Source organism: Mixophyes fleayi, chromosome 9 (assembly GCF_038048845.1).
Source record: "Mixophyes fleayi isolate aMixFle1 chromosome 9, aMixFle1.hap1, whole genome shotgun sequence".
Classification (NCBI taxonomy): Eukaryota; Metazoa; Chordata; class Amphibia; order Anura; family Limnodynastidae; genus Mixophyes; species Mixophyes fleayi.
Window position 1 is genome coordinate 91,468,764 of NC_134410.1, and position 20,942 is coordinate 91,489,705.

Sequence of the window (20,942 nt, forward strand, 5' to 3'; positions counted from 1 at the left end):
ATGGCTTGTTACAGACTAGTGTTAGGAACATGCCAGTAACACAATGTCAAAGAGATGCGCTTCCAACTTCTGGCCCCAAGGATTCAATGGAGGGCACTCCATTGGTGCAATTGAAGTGACTGGCATAAGTAGAAAAGGGATTATTAGAACTGGTTTTGAGACCAGTGGGTAAGGGAGCCTTATGGTATTTGTATAGTCAAAAGCAAGAGTAGCAAAGCAGGCAAAACAAATTGGTGTAAGAAGTTTTTTTACCCTATAGTATTATTCTTTTTATTTGTATGGCACCACAAAGTTTCCGCAGCGCCGTACAAAATACATAATAAACTACAAACAGTAGACCAAACAGGGTACAACAGTACAGCGTAAAATGAGTATAACCAAGACTTCAATAGATTCAAGTATAGCAAGTACAGTGATGTATGAGACGAAGAAATTGTATTGAGACAGAAGAGAAGAGGGCCCTGCTCGTAAGAACTTACATACTAAGAGGAACAGAAACAGACAGCAGGCACAAGAGGAGTCAGTGGAGGAGATCAAGCGCAAGAGGATACAGGGAAGTGAAAGGCGAGTATAGTCCTACCGTTTTCCTAGTAAATTTGCTTCATTCTCATGAGCAGACAACAAGTACTCTCTAAGAAACATATTGTATACAGTACATTCCTAAAACATGTTCATATTTAAGTTGGTATGTTGTTCAGACAATGGAATAAAACATAACCAATGGTAATAAACTTGAACAGGGCTTCATAAAGCGGTTGCATTGTGAATATGTTGTGACAAGTTGTACACACATAAAAGCAGACTGTGGGTCCTAAAAAAAAAAAATTTGGAGTGCAAAAATTTTGCACGGTATAATTATAGTGTATGCTGCCCATTATTGCATATTGCATTTTATTGTATATGGTATAATGCTAATACCCTCTAATGTGCATAACCACGTCCCAACAATAATATTTGAAATTGTTAAAAATTGTGGTTACTAACAGTTGTCCATAGTCTTGTTTTGACAAACAATTAAAGAAACTTTTCCAAAGTGCTAAAAGTAAGGAGACAAAGAGCTGTGTCTCATGAATGTTTCATGCTAATTTTCATTTTAATTCAGGCCTTAAACAGTAGTTTGGAGCCAGAACTTATCAACCGTTTTGGTTTTTTCACATAATGGGTGTGGGTTTATTTTTTATTATTATTTTACATAGGAATTCTTCAAGACTACCATATTGCTTTAAAAAAAAAAAAAAAAAAAAAAAAAAAAAAAAAAAAAAGGTAGCACTATACAATACAAGATCAAAGATGACGTCTGACAAAATCTCCTAATTTTTTTTTTATTACATGGTGATTTGCAAATTGCCTAATCTACTATAGGTAAATATCTACTCTTTAAAGCCTACCAAGCATCTCCCAATCACAGAAATCATTGATTTCTGCATTATAAAGTAAAACCCACTGAGATGAGTAAGATTTCCCATTTATTTGAACAATGAATTTGAATAGAATAGAAAGCCCATGGAAATACATTTGCAAATTGAAATAAATGGGAATATGCTCCATGAACTAAGTAAAACAAAGATTAAATACGATTATGTAACTATAGCATGCTTGCCCACTTTACCGGAATTTAAGGGAGACTCACAAATTCCGGGTTGGTCTCCTGGACTCCCGGCCATTCCCAGCATCCTGCCTAGTGGAGTGGGCAGAATGGGGGCCTCCGTGACGCAATTTGCGGTGAATCGCAGCATTCTGTCCCCACCCTCGTGACAAAATGGAGCAATTGCACAATGACGCAAATCACCATGCCAAATCCCCCTACTCAGTCACACTTCACCATTGCCTTATCTGTGTGGAGTTTGTATGTTCTCCCTGTGTTTGCGTGGGTTTCCTCTTGGTGCTCTGGTTTCCCTCCAAACTCCAAAAACATACTAGGTTACTTAGCTGCTATCAAATTGACCCTAGTCTCTCTCTCTCTCTCTGTATGTTAGGGAATTTAGACTGCAAGATCCAATGGGACTGATATGAGTTCTCTGTATAGCGCTGCAGAATTAGTGGCGCTATTTAAATAGATGATGATGATATTGAAAATGCTTTTCAAGTGTCTTTCTGCTCACATTAAAATATACTGCCTATTCAAATGAATAAACAACAATTTTGCTCAGCAAAGTAAAATCGGACGATTTTGGTAATTGTGGTACTCGCTCGTTACACATTTTGGCCATCTTGGTGCTCCCACTAGCGATACTACTTTGTGGTACTAATCATGCAGCAATAATAATGGATGGCTGTGTAATACTGTTTCAAGTATTGTCCGGTGCCTGAATGTTAATGTACATACACAAGTGTACAAAGTGCTAACATGTGTTCACATAAATTACTATATCACTGTAGTGAACATAGAGGAATTACAGTTATAGGGATTAACCCATAACATAATTGTTGTGAATAAGGCCTAATAATAACTGCAGTGTAAATATGGTATATCATCATTTATTTATACATCGCCAGCAAATTTCATAGCACTTTACAATTGGGAACAAACATTAATAAAACAATACTGGGTAATACATACAGAGTTATGAGGGCCCTGCTCGCAAGCTTACAATCTATGGGACAATGGGAGTTTGAAACACAAGGGCACATGCTACATCATATTGCACATTAGTCCAGCTAGAATGCAAAGGTAAAAAGTCTTGAGTGGGCTGTGTAATCAATCACACTGCAATGTTGGTCAGAGGGGTTATTGTCTTGTGTTAGCTGTGTAGATAGTGGCAATGGGATAACCTATGCTGGTTGAGGAACATCATAAGATTGTTTGAAGAGGTGGGTTTTCAGAGAATCCTTGAAGGTTTGAAGACTAGAGGAAAGTATTAGTGTGCGAGGGAAGGAATTCCACAAAGTGGATGCAGCCCGAAAAAAGTCATGTAACCGGGAATGGGAGGATGTGATGAGAGACTTGAGTATCAAATAAATCCATTGATAAATTGAGCTACTGAGGTGCAAAATGTAAAGTCTGAGGGTCTGGTGTGTGTTTACTTGGTGGTTCTGCCCACCTCTATGTTAAAAAGATAACAGCATCACTTGCCTCACCCCTGGGATGAGCTACATCCTGACAGAGTTTTTTTGACACCTAAGGAGACATTGGACAGACGGGAGGGAGATGTTCACAGCTTGTGTTCTTACACAAGAAGACCATGAAATAAATGGCTATATTTTGTATAGGCAAATATATTTCAGTTTCCAAAATACCACTTAAAATCAATAAAAGCAGTGATCAACCTCATTTTCATCAAGAGCATGATGAAGGGCAGCCCATACATCAAATAAAGCATTGTCACACAGAGAAGTTGAGAAACTGAGCATAAGCTCAACTAATACGCTGGACCTACCGGTTTGGTATCAATGCATTGGTAAATTCATAGTGGATCTATTAATAATAAAATTGGGTCTGCATGACACTTCACAGGAAAGTAAGGTCACATAGTAGACTTTGGTAGTAAATCAGGCAACATGCAAATGGTGATTGTAAACAGTAGTATCACAGACCACAACTCCTGAAGGTAGGGACAGGTGTGGAAGTGTCTTCAAAAAGCGGAGACCACTTACAAGAAATTGTCAGTCTTTTGAGAAATTAATCATCATTGATAAGCTGTCCATTTTCCAAGCCAAATTCCCTTGGTGCAGAATATACCGCTTTGTCTGTAACTCTGAATTTAATCCCTTTATTTTAAATCTATTTTGCTTATGTATGTCAAGTGTTTATTAATTGTTTTTATAACATGTAAGCATTGTACTCTTTGTATATTAAATCTAAAAATGTAATTAGTGCTGTCCTTATTGCTCTAAACAAATTCACTGCCTGTTTAGAAGAGAGAGATTGCTTTGGTGGGTTAACTCTTTAGATACCAGTGTGTGAAGTGTTAACTGTTTAGCCATCAGAGCACAGAGTGTGCACAATTGTATAATTAAGTCATAGGTTTGCTACGGGCCTTATACGTAGCTGGTGGCAGTTGCGAATAGGTGTGGAAGCATGCATCTGTGTTGAAAAAGGGACCAACTCTGCGTTTCCCAAACTGTGCGCTGCGGCGAGGTCACAGGGGTGCTGCGGGCCGGTGGTAATCTGCCTCGGGGAACGCAGAGCGTTCCCCTCTGCCTGCCACCCTCCCCCACGATTGGTCTCCTTGGCCGGCCGAGTAATAAAAAAAAAAAGTCCTCCCTGCACGTCGGGCGTGATGACATCCCGCCCTAGTCATCACGCCCGACATTTTCAAAGAGCAGTGCAGCGAGGAGCGAGGACATACAAGCAAAAGAAAACCACAGAACAGAAGAAGACAGAATAGAACTACTGAAGAAAGAAAGGCAAGTAAAAGGTAAGAAAAAAAAAATGGAGTTGAAAGGGGCAGAGCAAAAAAAGTGATTCTCCATGGGGCACAGATGGCTACAAAAAAAGGGGCACAGATGGCTACAAAAAAAGGGGCACAGATGGCTACATAAACAGGGGCACAGATGGCTACAAAAACAGGGGCACAGAGGTCACAGATGGCTACAAAAACAGGGGCACAGAGGTCACAGGTGGCTAAAAAAAAATGGGCACAGAGGTCACAGGTGGCTAAAAAAAAACAAAACAGGGGCACAGAGGGCACAGAGGGCACCAAAAACAGGGGCACAGAGGGCACCAAAAACAGGGGCACAGAGGGCACCAAAAACAGGGGCACAGAGGGCACCAAAAACAGGGGCACAGAGGGCTACAACAACAGGGGCACAGAGTGCACCAAAAACAGGGGCACAGAGTGCACCAAAAACAGGGGCACAGAGTGCACCAAAAACAGGGGCACAGAGTGCACCAAAAACAGGGGCACAGAGGGCACCAAAAACAGGGGCACAGAGGGCACCAAAAACAGGGGCACAGAGGGCTACAACAACAGGGGCACAGAGGGCTACAACAACAGGGGCACAGATGGCTACAACAACAGGGGCACAGATGGCTACAACAACAGGGGCACAGATGGCTACAACAACAGGGGCACAGAGGTCACAGATGGCTAAAAAAACCAGGGGCACAGAGGTCACAGATGGCTAAAAAAAACAGGGGCACAGAGGTCACAGTGGGCTATAAATGAATGGGCACAGGTCACAGAGGGCTATATATAAAGGGGCACATGCTGAAAGTATAATGTGATGGACATACTCTGCATTTATTCAAACAGCCTTTTTGTACATGTAAATTTTCTTCCTTTACCAATAACTATTATTACCTATATCTTTTACTTAGTCATATCGTGATCTACATTTATATGTGCATATTTTATATGAAATATTTTATATCTTTTTAAATATGATTCTAAAGTCATTGACTTAAAAAAAAAAAATATATATATATATATATTCTTGTTCCCTCACCATTCCTATATCTTTTTATGGTGCTTTATGAACAACTTGACACTCCTTTAAGTGAGATGCTTGGCATTGAGATACATTTAAAAAAAAAAAGGACACTGTTTTTTTGTATTGAGATAAGCGCTCGTTAATGTAGGTATTCATTTAGGTATTCCCAGGCGCTCATTAATTTAGCTGACTAATAACTGTTGCAGATGGAGGAGAGCCATCAGTAGGTGATATATTTTGTACATATACAGTAATACTGTGGCGACACTATTCTGGGGTGCCACCCTGCACTGTTCCTGCTATTTGTGTGGTGTTGCTTTTTGAACATTGGAAAGAAGCGTGCTAGTGAAGAAAAGGATGGCGAACCACACACCAGTGGCAAAGTCGTGAAGAAAAGGAAACATCGCAGATACGATGATACTTACCTTGACTTGGGATTTACATCTGTCGATGTCAACCAGGAAGAGCGCCCACAGTGTGTATTATGCCTGAAAATATTGTCGTCAGAAAGCATGATTCCAAGCAAACTAAAACGCCATTTAGAGACCAATCACCCTGACATGGCTAATAAATCACGCGATTACTTCATCAGAAGGTTAAAAGAATTAAAAGACCAAAAAGGTACATTTTTTAAACAAGCATCAATACCAACAAATACTTTGCTAGCATCTTACAAGGTGGCATATAGAGTTGCAAAATGTAAAAAGCCTCACACCATCGCAGAAGAACTGATTTTACCGGCTGCAGTGGATATGGTCACCATTATGGTTGGGGAATCAGCGGGAAAGCTGCTTTCAAAGGTACCTTTATCTAACAATACCGTGAGTCGCAGAATCCAACATATGGCTGAGGATCTGAATGACCAGCTGATTGAAAAAATTAAAGGGAAGGAATTTGCACTACAACTAGATGAGGCAACAGACAGTAACAAGGATGCTCATTTGATTTGTTACACACGCTTTGTTGATGGTGAGAATCTTGTGGAAGACCTTCTCTTTTGTAAAAGTATCACTGCAGGTACAAAGGCACAAGACTTGTTTCAGATCATTGACACTCTTATGAGTGAAAACAACTTAGACTGGACAAAGTGCTTTGGTGTCTGTACTGATGGTGGTCGCTCTATGTCTGGATGTTATGGAGGACTGCAGGCACTCATAAGAAGCAAAGCTCATGATGCACTGTGGACCCACTGCATTATCCACAGGGAAGTCCTTGCATCAAAGCAACGGAGTCCTCCACTGACCGCAGTCATGTAAAGCGTGTTGAAAGTGGTGAACTTCATCAAAACTCAGCCACAGAAGGCAAGGTTTTTTAAAAAAATGTGTGAGGATATGGGCTCTGAGCACACATCTTTGTTATATTACTGTAGCTCGCGATGACTCTCATGTGGAAATATACTTTAACGTGTTTTTGAATTACGGCAGGAACTTTACTCCTATCTGGAAGAAGAAGTACACGAGTGTGCAAATAATTTCCTGGATACTGACTTTTTATGTAAATTAGCATACCTGTGCGATCTATTTGACAAGCTGAATTCATTGAATCTCTCACTACAGGGAAGTAACACACACATTCTTAAACTTTCTGAGAAGGTATCAGCGTTTAGAAAAAACTGCTTCTATGGAAAAGAAAATTAAATGAAGATAGTTACAATGACTGTTTCCCCCAGTTGCATCAGTTTGTTACATCCAATGATGCATACTTGACACATGACCTTAAATCAGTGTTTGAGCAGCACCTTACAAAGCTCAGTGACTGGTTTTAAAAATATTTTCCAGAAAACATGGAGAAATTTCTATGGATCCAAGACCCATTCAGTACTAATGCCCCATCTGAATTCACTTCTACGGAAGAAGAAAAACTCATTGAGCTCTCCTGTGACAAGTCTTTAAAAGTAAAATTTAGCAGCATGGGACTTGAAGAGTTTTGGATATCCATTAAAGATGAATATCCAATGCTAAGTACTAAAGCACAGCAAATCCTTGTTCCATTTGCAACCACATATCTGTGTGAAACTGTGTTTTCAGCTGTTGCTGTAATCAAAAGCAAGTATCGTTTAAAAATTAATGTTGAACAGGAAATGAGGATGGCAGTGTCCAAGCTGATTCTAAGGTTTGAAAAGTTGTGTAGTGCACAACAGGCGCACACCTCTCATTAATAAATAATAATAAGTTTTGTATTTTTATAAAATTCTTTAATAACCAACACATTTTTGTACATATTGTTATTTTATTTTGTTTGAGTGTTGAGTGCTGTAAATTGATCTTTTGCAATGAATATATATATTTTTTTTTTTTTACACAATTTTCATTGGATTTATGTGTATTAGTTTTGCAAACAACTTAATAAGTATTTCTGTCCTGACCAAAATACTTATTACGCTATTTTGACCCAAATACTTAAAAATTGTGACTACCAAGTAATTATTTTGACTTAGGGGTGCCTTGAAAATTTTTAGGAGACCATAAGGGTGCCGCGAACTGAGAAAGTTTGGGAACCACTGGACCAACTAAATCTGTAGCCTAAGAAGGTGAGCGTTAGGTTTAGGCTGAAATCCTGTGTTTTTCCCTTACAGTAAGCTTCCAAGTCACGAGTGCGCAGAGTGTAGATTGTGACAGATAAAGGTAAGAGAGATTTACTGAAAAAATAGAGGTGATATATTGTTTGACTGTGTGAATATATAAGCTATTAAATCAGGGAATGGCTAGAGGTGGCTATTCCTGATAATCACATTCAGAGGTCTATGTGTTAAGCAATGTATTGAGCCATTAAAACAGAGAAAACAGCAGTTTTGTCAGTAAAATAGCAATTGCAAAATGAATGGGAATAAACAACAATTTTGCTCAGCAAAGTAAAAATTGCATGATTTTGGTAATTATTAATTTACTTGTTTTACAAAATCAAAAATTGATAGATCTCCCCCTAAAAAACAAATAACAGATCATACAAATCTCTAGACTGTAAACTCTGTCAAAGTCAGCAAATTGGATAAAGTCATTTCAATTAAAATCGAGCAAACTTGGTTGTCTTTGTCTGAAAAGATGTGTACGGTACGCTACGACGTACAAGGGCACGCTACGACGTGGAAGGGCGTACGCAGCTGCAACACGTGGCAGCAACAGTATTTGGTCTTTTACCATACATTCGCACAAACACGCATACTTGTAAAATAGTACACAGTAATGGTAGTTGCAACACATAGTTATGTCGAAATATAGTAGTATTTATGTGTTATGATATAAGTTATATGCACATTAGTGAAATATATGGAACAGGTTGAAGGAATCATATCATGTGTGGTATCATAATAAACCTCTTAACATTTGCTACTGTTTGGTTCACTCTGCGAAGGAATCGCAGAGTGCATACACAAGTTATGAATGATAGGGAATTATGAACCACTTAAGACTAAGGAATCTTGGCGGGAAGAGCAGAGCATACCCCCTGGAGAGATGACCCCCTCCTTTGGATTCCTTAGGATGAACTAGCCAATGATTGACAACCCCTTGGACCTTCCTGAAACCTGGACCAATAGAAGCAAGCTATACCATCTTCATTGTATTACTGTATTTCTCATCTTGTCCCCAGACTTCAGGATTGAATGACTGCACACTGGATCCAGAGCGCCTGCGTTAAGTAACGGCTGTACTTATTATTATTTTGCTTGAATTATTCTGCTACTTTTCAAGAATAAATCTTTGTGCTTTGGAAACACAAATCGAGGTTCGACAATCGTTACTGTTTAGCGACAATACGCACTTAACAACTCTCATGAGTAGATCCCTTTGTCTCATGTCTGCACCTCCATCAACCTCATCTGTATTTTTCTGTGTTCTCATGCTAATGTAGAGTATGTATGTCTCCAAGTCTGCTTAATCAACCCACTTTTGTTCATTTAAAAAGACACCAGTTTGCCCAAATGCAGAGCTGTAACTTCAAATTTTAGCATCTAGGGCGAGAAACAAAAATCCCATTCTGTAGTCCTCAGTGGCGGATCCAAGGGGGGGCGATCGGCCCCCCTAGCAGGGGCTTGCTGCTGGCGGCTGCACAATATGTGCAGGTCCGCTCGGCAGTGACAGTGTGCTGCCCGGCTGCTCTGATTGTGTTTAAAACACAATCAGAGCAGCCGGGCAGCACATTGTCACTGCCGAGCGGACCTGCACATATTGTGCAGCCGCCGGCAGCCTTGAAGTCAAAAAAGGGTTGGGGCCTAAATCGCCCCGGGTAGGATACTTTTCTAGATCCGCCCCTGGTAGTCCTCAATTTTAACAAAGTGAACCTAAAATATTCATAAACTGCGCCACCATTCAGCATTGCGCACTGGGCGGTCGTCCCTATCGCACAGCTCTAGTTACGGCCCTGCCCAAATGCATTTACTGTGTTTAAGACAAATTACCAACCTCTGGTCCGATTTTCCCACTTTCCATATCGAACAGCTGGATTGTTCTTAAAGCCACTATCATAGCATAAAAATAAAGGTACAAAGTGTAAAAGCAAACAATATAAAATACAAGCAAGTATAGATACTGTTGGACTTGCGCCCTGAATTACCCAGTTATCATATTCTAACAAGACTGCAGCACAGGGGAGGCACGAAGTGCATTATAACATGTCCAAGGAGAACGACGTAACTAGAAGAGCACTCTGCCCACATAAGTAATCACTACATAACAACTATGTGGATTACAGTGTCCCGTGGTGTGTTATCCAATTCATGCCAGTGAGATTCGCTGCCGGCGCCCCTGTATAGCGGTGTATGGTAGTATAATTCTGTACAATGATTGTATTTATGAAAAACAAGATTAAATTGCAAAGATCTATACCCAGCAGAGCTCGGTCAGCTGATGGACCAATCCTTGGAATCGCTGTTTTTGAGTCTGTACTTCAATGAATCTCTGCAACTCGGGATCTGCGGCAGACTCCATCTTGAACAGGACACTGATTCGGTGACCTTCAGCATGCTCCGGAACAGCACGTCCTACGCTAATGGAAGTGTGACATGTTGGTACTCTCTCATATTACACATTGTGGCCATCTTGCTGCTCCCACTAGCGATACTACGTTGTAGCTTTAATCGTGCAGCAGTAATACTGGATAGCAGTATAATTCTGTTACGGATATTGTCCGTGCCTGAATATTAACGTACACGAGTGTAAAAGGTGCTAACGTGTGTTCACATAGCTAAATATATCCCATTCAGGGGCACATCTAGATTTTTCCCGTGTGTGAGGGATTTAGCATAGTCACGCCCCCTTTAGTCTAATTGGCTAGTCTCGATTGGCCCCACCCCTGGTCGCGATTGTACACGCCCTCTTTGATCGGCATCTTGCCATTTTGAACACTCTGCTTCTGCAGCAGAGGGGGGGAAATTTACCCCATCGTCTTCCCCACCCCGGATCCGCCACTGTTCAGGGATTTATGGGACATATTCAATTAGCCTGGTGGTCTGGTGCTTACCTTAAAGTAATACAGTACCGCAATAACAAGGAACTATAGGGGCAGATTCAATTAGGTGCTGGATCGAACCCGCCCAAAACTGTAAATTAAGTTAAACCCAGTCCTAAGGAATATGTACGAAGCAGTTACTAGATGCGTTCGTTCACTGCGGGCACTAATGCAAGACTCGGGGGTAAATGTATGAAGGTGTAATTTTGCAAAATCAGCGATTTTCTCTGGAGAGTTGAAACTCGCAGATGTATAAAGCTGAGATTTCATGCAAAATCACCAGACTGTTTGCCACTGCACCTATACAAGTCTCAAATGTATGAAGCTGCGATTAAGCAAACTCAAGAGAGTTTGCTTTCTAACACGCCAGATACAACACGCTGCTTGCTAGCAGCGTGTTGTATAAACACATCACTGTTCAGTGTAAAAACGGTAAAGAATAGATGAAAGTTAAAAAAAAAAAAAAGCGTGGGGTCCTCCTCTATTCATGCTTAACCCTAGTGCTGCCTGACTACTGCTGGTTCCATGAAAATCGGGGAAAAAATTTCCGTGGGGTCCCCCCGATTTTCACCTAACCAGCATTAGGCAAACCAGCCGGGGTTGGCGGTGTTATGAGCGTTTTGTCGCTATCCAATAACGATTGTCGAATCTCGATTTGTGTTTCCAACGCACAAACATTTATTCTCTAAAAGTAGCAGTATATATATCTTAGCAAAATAATAGCAAGTACAGCCGTTACTTATCGCAGGCGCTCTGGATCCAGTGAACAGTCATTAAGTCCTGAAGTCTGTGGTCTAGGTGACTGAACTCTGGATGAGGAGCTGCTGCTTATATGCAAACAGAGATACAGTAAAACAATGCAAAGGTGTGGCTTGCTTCTATTGGTCCAGGCATCAGGAGGGTCCAGGGGGTTGCAGATCATAGGCTAGTTTAAGCTCAGGAATCCAAAGGAGGGGTCATCTCCAGGGGATGAGCTCTGATCTTCCCGCCAAGATTACTCATCATAATAGTCCATAATTCCTTAACATTAATAACTTGCGTATGCACTTTGCAATCCCTTCGCAGAGTGAACCGGACAGTCGCAAATGTGAAGGGGATTAGTATGATAACACACATGATATGATTCCTTCAACGTGTACCATATGTTTTACTGGTATGCATATAACTTATCTTATTACATATAAATACTACTATATTTTGACATAAATGACTATGTGTTGCAACTACCATTAATGTGTATTATTTTACAAGTGTGCGTGTTTGTGCGAATGTATGTAAAAGACTAAATACTGTTGTTGCCACGTGTTGCAGTTGCGTACGCCCTTCCACGCCGTAGCGTGCCCTTCCACGCCGTAGCGTACCGTACGCATCTTTTCAAACAAAGACAACCAAGTTTGCTCGATTTTAATTGAAATGACTTTATCCAAAATGCTGACTTCGACAGCTCCACCCTTTGATAGTATAATAAACTATCACCTAATCACAGTTTCAAGTTCATGGTTATACAACACTTCTTCACATACCATGATCTCGGTGTCTTGCACCACCCTTTCAGTCTCTTTCTCAGTGTTAATCCCAGAAGACTGTTTCCCACACTTCAACACAGTAGGAACACATTTGACACACAAACCAATTGCTAAGATGACACCCAGTATAAGGAGAAGGAGCTTACCTACACTCGCAACCATTTCCTGTACCCACTTCCCCAGACCAGAGAACCATTTCACAGGGTTCAACCATGAGAACCAACCTGCCACCTTTTCCCCGACCTCATATAACAAAGAATTATGGTTCCTTCGAAATTCCTATTTCAGTTGCATAATTTCATCCATCTTCCGGTCTATAACCTCCTTTGGGTCATCCGTATTATTGGTGATGTACGTGCAACATTTGACACCGAACTGGGTGGCCAGTGTCATACAGTACCCACCAGTAATAGAGGTGAGATAATTTAGTACCAGTCTTTGTTGCACCAACTCCTTCTTGTACGCTTGTCGCTCCCTTCCAGTATGCCTGAAAGTGTCATCATACATCTCGGTGATATTATCTATTAATTTAGCTAGGTCTTGGATATATTTAAAGTTTAACGTTCCCCGAGCGGTCCTGGTGAGATCTAGAGCAATGACAAATTCCCCCAGCACACTGCTATAGCCAGCAACAGATCTTCTATTTCTACTGTATATAAAAATGCAAAAGTCTCGGTTGCACACATTTGCAAATGTATGTTTAAGCCACCCACCTCTCCACGGTGCTTTTGCTAATAGGGTGGTCCTACTCTAAACAATGAGAGTCCCATATATTTGGGCCATACATATGTGTTTTTAAATTGAGAGCTAACTTACCAAAGAGGTACCCCAGAAACCTCCAAATAGCAATCCAATGTCAGTACTCCCCCTCAGCTACTGACACAAACATGCCTCTCAGACAAATAAAGAACTGGAAGTTGCTCAAATCAATTTATAGGCTATAACTCCACCCTTTCATGCACCTGTTATAGCCTATACATTGATTTAAGCAACTTCCAGTTCTTTATCAGAGATCTAGAGCAACCATAACTTGAAACCCAGCGGTTTCACTAATCAATTTTGTAGCTATGGGCTCCTCACCAGGAATCATATTTCTCTTGCCACGGTGTTCATACTGTGTGTGTATGTATGGTGGTGATGTAGTCTTGTGAATACCAACCATTTCTTCATGAGTAATAGTCATGATTTCAGGAACCAGTTTAGATAAGAAACACAAGCCCTTGGAACTCGGAGTCACCCAGGAATAAGCTTTCCTCCCACAAACAAAGTACACATCATCAGGGAGAACATAAGGAACAGTATGTCCATTAATTATATCACACAGAGTTTCGATAAAAATACCCATGCCTAGTGTCTCCATTTGCTCGAGACACGTGTCAGCATGGATGACATTTTTACAATTATCTATAGAGACTTTTCCAATGGATACTTTCTTATGTTTGGTTACACGCCCTAATTTGTGACTTCCATCAACATTCCTGCTTATTGGTGGCCTCAGTATCCCTCTAAAATGAGTGTGGCGAGCCATTGTCTGATCTGATAGGTCAGCTTCCCAATTCTCCAGATGCTTTGCATGAGAGATATTTAGACACAGCAAAGATCTGTCTACCGAGTATTGTCGAAGCGTTAGACTAGGGAACCTAGTGTTATTGTACCTCCCCTCTATGGGCCTTCCACCCCTCAATTCGAGTACTTCGGAGATGTTTAATGGGAATGGCACTAGTCCTATGTGATGCTGCCCCTGCGGCACGTGAGAGCACACCCAGCACTCGGTTTGGTTTAGCACCTTACCCACCAGGGAGTGATAATCCTCCAAAGGATGCCCGCCCACATTCAGATTACCGATGGACTGACATCGCTAGATGCACCTCTCTTCAACTAGGGAGTCACAGAACTTGCAGATACACTACTCATCAGACAATAGCCCCTCACACTGTCTCCGAGTTCCCGAGCTAGCAGACCTTTTCATAACCCCTGGACCAAGCTTAATAATGGACTGCTCTGGGTATTCTAATAACTTTTCCTTGATTTCCATTTCATCCGTATCACTGCCAGAACCTTCCTCTGTCCTCCATCCTCCTTCACAAAAATAGAATGTCCTATAAAAAGTAAAAACAAGGAAAATCCTGGAACAAAAGAAAAACAAAAACCGCCACTCCATCACTGGAAAGATAGATCTGATGCAACGTCTCTGGCTCAGGTGTCTTGACTGCGGGCCTTAGGTCTCCCGGAACAGATTTATGAGTGACAGATCTGTGTCGTCGGTCTCAGTTTTATCTCGCACTTTCTCCGGTTTATTGACTCTCCTGCAGTGGGTGGAATGGACCCAAGTATCTCTCTCTGCAACCTTCAGTGATGTAGTACTAGTCAGCAGCACTTGGTACAGGCCTTCCCAACGGTCTGTTAAACAACCTGAACGTAAGAAATTGCGGATCATAACATAGTCCCCAGGTTCAACATCATGACAATTCGTTTCTGGCATACCAGGTGACAGCATTTTGAGTTTTTGTTGTTGTTGTTTCAGCTGTCTGCTCATTTTTATAAGATATTGCACAGTCAATTCATTATTACACTTTAAGTCGTCTTGCGGACTCACGATCAAATGAGGTTGTTGTCCGAACAGTATCTCAAAAGGGTACAGATTAAGAGGAGGTCTAGGAGTGGTTCGAATGGTATGGAGGACTAGTGGCAAAGCTTCAGGCCATGCCAACCCATTTTCAGCCATTATTTTACCAAGCTTGTTCTTTATAGTACCATTTACTCTTTCCACCTTACCACTGGCTTGTGGTCGGTAATGGGTGTGAAGTCTGCTACTGATTCCCATGAGCTTACTCATATCCTGGAAGATATCACCAGTAAAGTGGGTATCCCTATCACTTTCAATGATTCTAGGGATACCGAACCTACACACAAAATCTTGTACAATTTTCTTTGCAGTGAACACAGCAGTATTAGTGGCTGCCGGATATGCTTCTACCCAACCGGAAAACACACCAATACACACTAACACATACTTTAGATTCCTGCACGGTGGTAATTGGATATAGTCAATTTGTATTACCTGAAAAGGTCCGTCTGTAGGAGGGATGTGGGATGGCTCAGTTGGAATAGTTTTCCCGACATTTTTCCTCAAACAAGTAAGACATGACATTGCTTTCTTACCAGCCTGAAAGGAAAATCCAGGAGTACACCAGTATGCTCTCACCAGTTTGCACATACCTTCTTTACCCACGTGAGTCAGACCATGTGCTGCTTCAGCCAGGCTTTGATAGTATGTTCGGGGAGCTACAGGCTTAACTTGTCCATCCCTCCAGAGTCCTGAGGACTCTTGACCACATCCCTTCCCCTTCCAGACCGCCTTTTCCTGCAGGGAACACAAATCTTGCATTTCAATTAATTTCTGCATGTCTAATGTCTGAAAAACCATCATAGTCTCGGTCGATACAGTCATAGGTTGCCCTGCTGCCCATTTAGCAGCTTCGTATGCCCTGTTGTTGCCCAATGACACTGGGTCTTCTTCAAAGGTATGGGCTTTGCATTTTATGACGGCTACTGTTCTGGGTAATTGTATCGCTGTCAGAAGTCCTTTTATGTGTTGTGAGTGTGCCACTGGCGTACCTGCTGCTAAGTTTCTAAGATGCCAAAGGGCCCCAAAATCGTGCACTACCCCGAAGGCGTACCTAGAGTCAGTATATATATATATTGGCTGATTTACCCTCTGCCAACTCACACGCTCTCCTTAATGCTACTAGTTCCGCCACTTGGGCTGAGTGAGGTGGGCCAAGGGGTTCAGCTTCTACCACATCCTGATCGTCTACCACAGCATAACCAGTACATAGCTCTCCCGTCTCTGTCTGTCTATGACAACTCCTGTCTGTAGAAAACGTAAAATCTACATTTTCTAAGGGGATGTCACGTATGTCGGGCCTTGCAGTAAAGGTCTGGTTCAGGTGTTCCATACAATCATGCGTGTCAGTACTCTTGCCTAACTCATCATCAACCAGGGTCTCCTCACCTTCCACCCTTTGTGTCTCTAGAGTCACATATGGAAGGTATGTAGCTGGATTTAAGGTGCTACATCGTTTAATGGTGATGTTTGAGGGTGCCATCAGGGCTAGTTCCCACTTTGTGAATCTAGCTGAAGAAACATGTCTGGTTTGGGCTGAATTTAACAGAACTGATACAGCATGAGGTGTATAGACAGTTGAATTATGTCCTAATACTACGTTTTCGCTTTTACTTACCAGAAGAGCAGTTGCTGCTACACTTCTGAGACATGTTGGGAGTGATCTTGCCACAGTGTCCAATTGTGCACTGTAGTATGCTACCGGTCTGCTAGCATCACCATGTTTCTGTGTGAGGACACCTGCTGCATAACCATCAGCTTCCGTACAGTATAGCTCAAAAGGCTTTTCATAATCAGGTATTCCCAATGCAGGTGCTCTAGTCAGTGTTAGGAACCCCTCCAGCCGGCACAACACAACCCGGAGTCTACTCTGTCAATCAGGTGTTCACTGGAGCCCCTGATGGTGGGGACAGACTGGGCTGCAGACTGACAGAGGGTCGTGAAGTGTGTAGTGTGTACCGGCTGTGGAGAACCCAGGCCAGCGGAGTGAGGTTCACGCAGAGGTAAAGGGCCAGCAGCAGGTTGCAGTTCCAGTAAACAAGCCGGGGTCAAGGGTCATAAACAAAACAGGAGAAATGGTAAACAGGCCAGAGGTCAGGGTCACGGGATACACAAGCGAAGTCCAAATCCAAGCCAAGGGTCATACACGGGAGATCAGTAGAAGTTCAATAGACAGGAACAGGAACAAGGCAGGTCAGCAGACTGGGTAGCAGAAGCTATAACCGGCAATGAGACAGCAGACCTCATTGCCTTAAATATCAGTGGCCACCAATCAGAGCCTAGCTCTGAATCCGACACAGCCCCCCGCCTAATTAATGAGCAGAATAATCAGCCCGCAGGCTAGAGGATCCAGTGAGCGCATGCGCCCGGCTTCCTCTCATTGCCGGGATGCAGCGCTGAAGCGTCTAACCATTGCCCCGGCAACGGCCGGGTCATGGCCGGAAGTGACGTCCCGGTCGCCATAGCGACGGCCGGGACGCAGGTGATTGAGTCGCGTCGGCTGGGCACCACCGCGGCCCGTAACAGTCAGACTATCTTTAAGATTAAAGAACGCTTGCTCTGACTCTTCTGTGTGTACAACACGTTCTGGTTTTGAGGAAAAGACTAGCTCCTGCAATGGTAATGCCAGAATAGAAAAACCTGGGATCCAGGATCTACAGTATCCACACATCCCCAGGAAAGTACGAATCTGCTTCTGGCTCTGCGGCAGAGTCATTTGTTGTATGACCTCAATCCTGTCGGTTGTCAGGTGTCTTAGCCCCTTAGTGAGACAGTGTCCTAAGTATTTGACCTTAGTCTGACATGGCTGTAATTTATCCTTTGCCACCTTGTACCCTTTTTGTGAGAGATGAAGCAACAACAATTTAGAATCATGTAAACATGACATAAAAGAATCGGAGCACAGCAACAAATCGTCCACATATTGAATTAGAACAGACCCATTGCGGGGTTGAAAGGATTGCAAACAGTCATGTAAGGCTTGGGAGAAAATACTGGGGCTGTCAATGAACCCCTGGGGCAGTCTGGTCCATGTGTATTGCAATCCCCTGTAGGAGAATGCAAATAGGTAGTGACAGTCAGGGTGAAGAGGGACTGAGAAGAAAGCAGAACATAGGTCAATGACAGTAAAATGACTGGCAGACGGTGGAATCTGCATGAGGATGACAGCTGGATTCGGCACTACGGGGAATTGGCTCTCAACAACTTTATTAATTCCCCTTAAGTCCTGGACTAATCTATAGCCCCTCCACCCACTCTTCTTCACAGGGAAAATGGGACTATTTGCTGTGCTCGATGTACGAATTAAAATCCCTTGTTGTAACAGCCTTTCAATAACAGGATATACCCCTAATTCCACCTCCGGTTTTAATGGATACTGTGGGATTTTTGGAGCTATCCTACCACTTTTTAGATTTACCATGACAGGGGCTACGTTTGCCATCAGTCCAGTGTCCTGTCCATCTCTGGTCCATAGTGAACCCGGTATTTCCAGCAACATCCCCTTTACTTGAGATGGACTTTGTTCTATAACAGTAGAGTGTAACATTAACCTTTGAGGGGTGTCTAATATATCCTGTACCTCATGTGCGACTTTCTCTGGTATATCTAAGAACACACCATCTGACGTACAGTATGCGACACATCTCATTTACATAACAAGTCTCTCCCTAGCAAGTTAGTAGGAGCCGCTGCAGCCAAAAGAAACAAATGTTTAGTGTGCAGGGGCCCGATAGTAACTTCTGTGGGTTTAGTTATAGGATAATGTAACACTCTTCCCGTTACCCCCATAGCTGGAATAGTCTTACTGGTCACCTGTAGATTAAAAGGAGAGGTTATCACAGATCTGGCCGCCCCTGTATTTACAAGAAAACTTTGTTTCTTACCAGCTATGTCAACTATTATTGTTGGTTCTTCTCTCTGACTCTCAGTTAACCTCACTGGCTGTAGACTACAGGTATGACCTGACCCCTAGCGCTGACTATCATTTTCCCGCGCAATATTTTCTGCTATAACATGCGCAGGTAGCTGTGTGTTCTCTTGCCAATGTCTGTTTCTCTGTGGAGGATACCTATATTATTACCCCATTGATGTTTCTTTCCTTGCTTCTGGACAGAATCTCCTTATGTGTCCCTCTTTATGACAGCGAAAACATACCATTACCTTCTTACCTGTGTCGTATGCTTGGTATGTTTGTGGTTGTGTGCATATTCCCTCTAAAGCCTGAATACTAACCGTCATCAAACTATCACCTTTCTCTTCTTTCTTTCTAAAGATATTTTTGTCATGTTCCACAGCAGACTCCATAAGAGAGTCTACTGCGATACCTCTCCAATTAGGTAATGAGGGGCCCGATTCATCAAGGTACGCAAACGCATACGCATCAGCTAATTTATTCTGCGCATGCGCGAAACGAGACTTGAGATGCGGAAAATGACACTTGAGAGGCGCAAAATGACACTTGCGCTTCGGAATCACGGAAGATACTACTCGCAAAGTCAACGCAATCCAAAAGTCCAACGCAAATAGATTTGAGATGGCTGCTGACCACTTGAGAACAAAGGGGTGGGAATGGGCGGAGAGTAGGCGCGGACTGGGCGGAGATGAGACACCATTTGATTAAAGTAGGCGTTATGCATTTTCACTTGAGAACAGCAGGCGTTCCCTCTTTCCAGTTGAGTGAAACTGACGTCACTCCTGTCTCAAATCTTTCACAAAAGTTAATAACGGCCAGGGTCATGTTTAAATCCAAAATACCTAGCGCAAACAACTGTTAAAAGCCTTTAGAAGCATACTCTGCGTATGAAAAATAAAAAAAAAATATGCTAAACAAACACACATATTAATATTTGGTTTTTTATTAAAAAAAAAAAATATTGTAATATAGCGCACTATGCTGCTTGCTGGCTTTTATGGGCCTCTACACTGGAGTTTGGTATGCTAGGCAGATATATTTTCTATTATCACTCCCTATCCATTGTGGCTTCCAAAATGAAGTGCACACTCCATTCCCCATTCATGACAGTTTCCGGAATGGAGTGCACACTCCATTCCCCATTCATGACAGTTTCCAAAATGGAGTGCACACTCCATTCCCCATTCATGATAGTTTCCAAAATGGAGTGCACACTCCATTCCCCATTCATGACAGTTTCCGGAATGGAGTGCACACTCTATTCCCCATTCATGACAGTTTCCAAAATGAAGTGCACACTCCATTCCCCATTCATGACAGTTTCCGGAATGGAGGGCACACTCCATTCCCCATTCATGACAGTTTCCAAAATGGAGTGCACACTCCATTCCCCATTCATGACAGTTTCCAAAATGGAGTGCACACTCCATTCCCCGTTCATGACGGCTGCTGGAATCGAGTGCACAGTGCATGGCTAATTTTATAAATTGTGTTAAAGTGTTGGCTAAACATTCGGCTTCATCATAAATAATGATTACAAATCTCTTTTGATTCTCATCAACTAACAATTATCATTAGTCTCAATATGCAATATGCATGATTTGACACTTGTTGAGGGTGGCTTTTCAATCTAATAAAAGAAAAATACACATATAATAACTGTACACTTTTTTAAGGAATTTACACGCATTTTAGTAGCTATTGTAAAGGAAGTGTTCGATTACCACAGGGTAAGTTTGGACAGCAACACAAATATTGTAAGGATATTAAGGATACGTAAGACACAAGTGAATTAGTGAGGTCTTGAACACACGTTTGCAAGCTTCAAAGGTGCCTTACCTATCTGCTACGCCACTGTACAAGTGGTGACAAGAACAGAATAGAATAACAATGAAAGATGAGCACCAACGTATATAATAAGTTGGTGTCCTTAAAAGATGTAGAAAACTCCAAATATTTTCACATATTATACACTGTAAGAATTGGTATATGGTGAGTAAAAATGTATGCATATTGAAATATATCCATGTTCATTAATACAAATCAAAAGTATATTAAT

The 20,942-nt window shown here is 42.0% G+C and overlaps 1 protein-coding gene across 1 annotated transcript in view; it reads right to left on the bottom strand.

The window, feature by feature from the left end:
• The window catches only part of TIMM8A (translocase of inner mitochondrial membrane 8A), a 30,222-nt gene extending 19,733 nt beyond the window's left edge, over positions 1-10,489 (bottom strand). The window contains exon 1 of the mRNA XM_075184670.1: positions 10,197-10,489. Within this exon, the coding sequence (XP_075040771.1) occupies positions 10,197-10,298 (102 nt within the window). The 5' untranslated portion in view covers positions 10,299-10,489. The remainder of the gene's footprint in view (positions 1-10,196) is intronic.
• Positions 10,490-20,942: the final 10,453 nt, after the last annotated feature.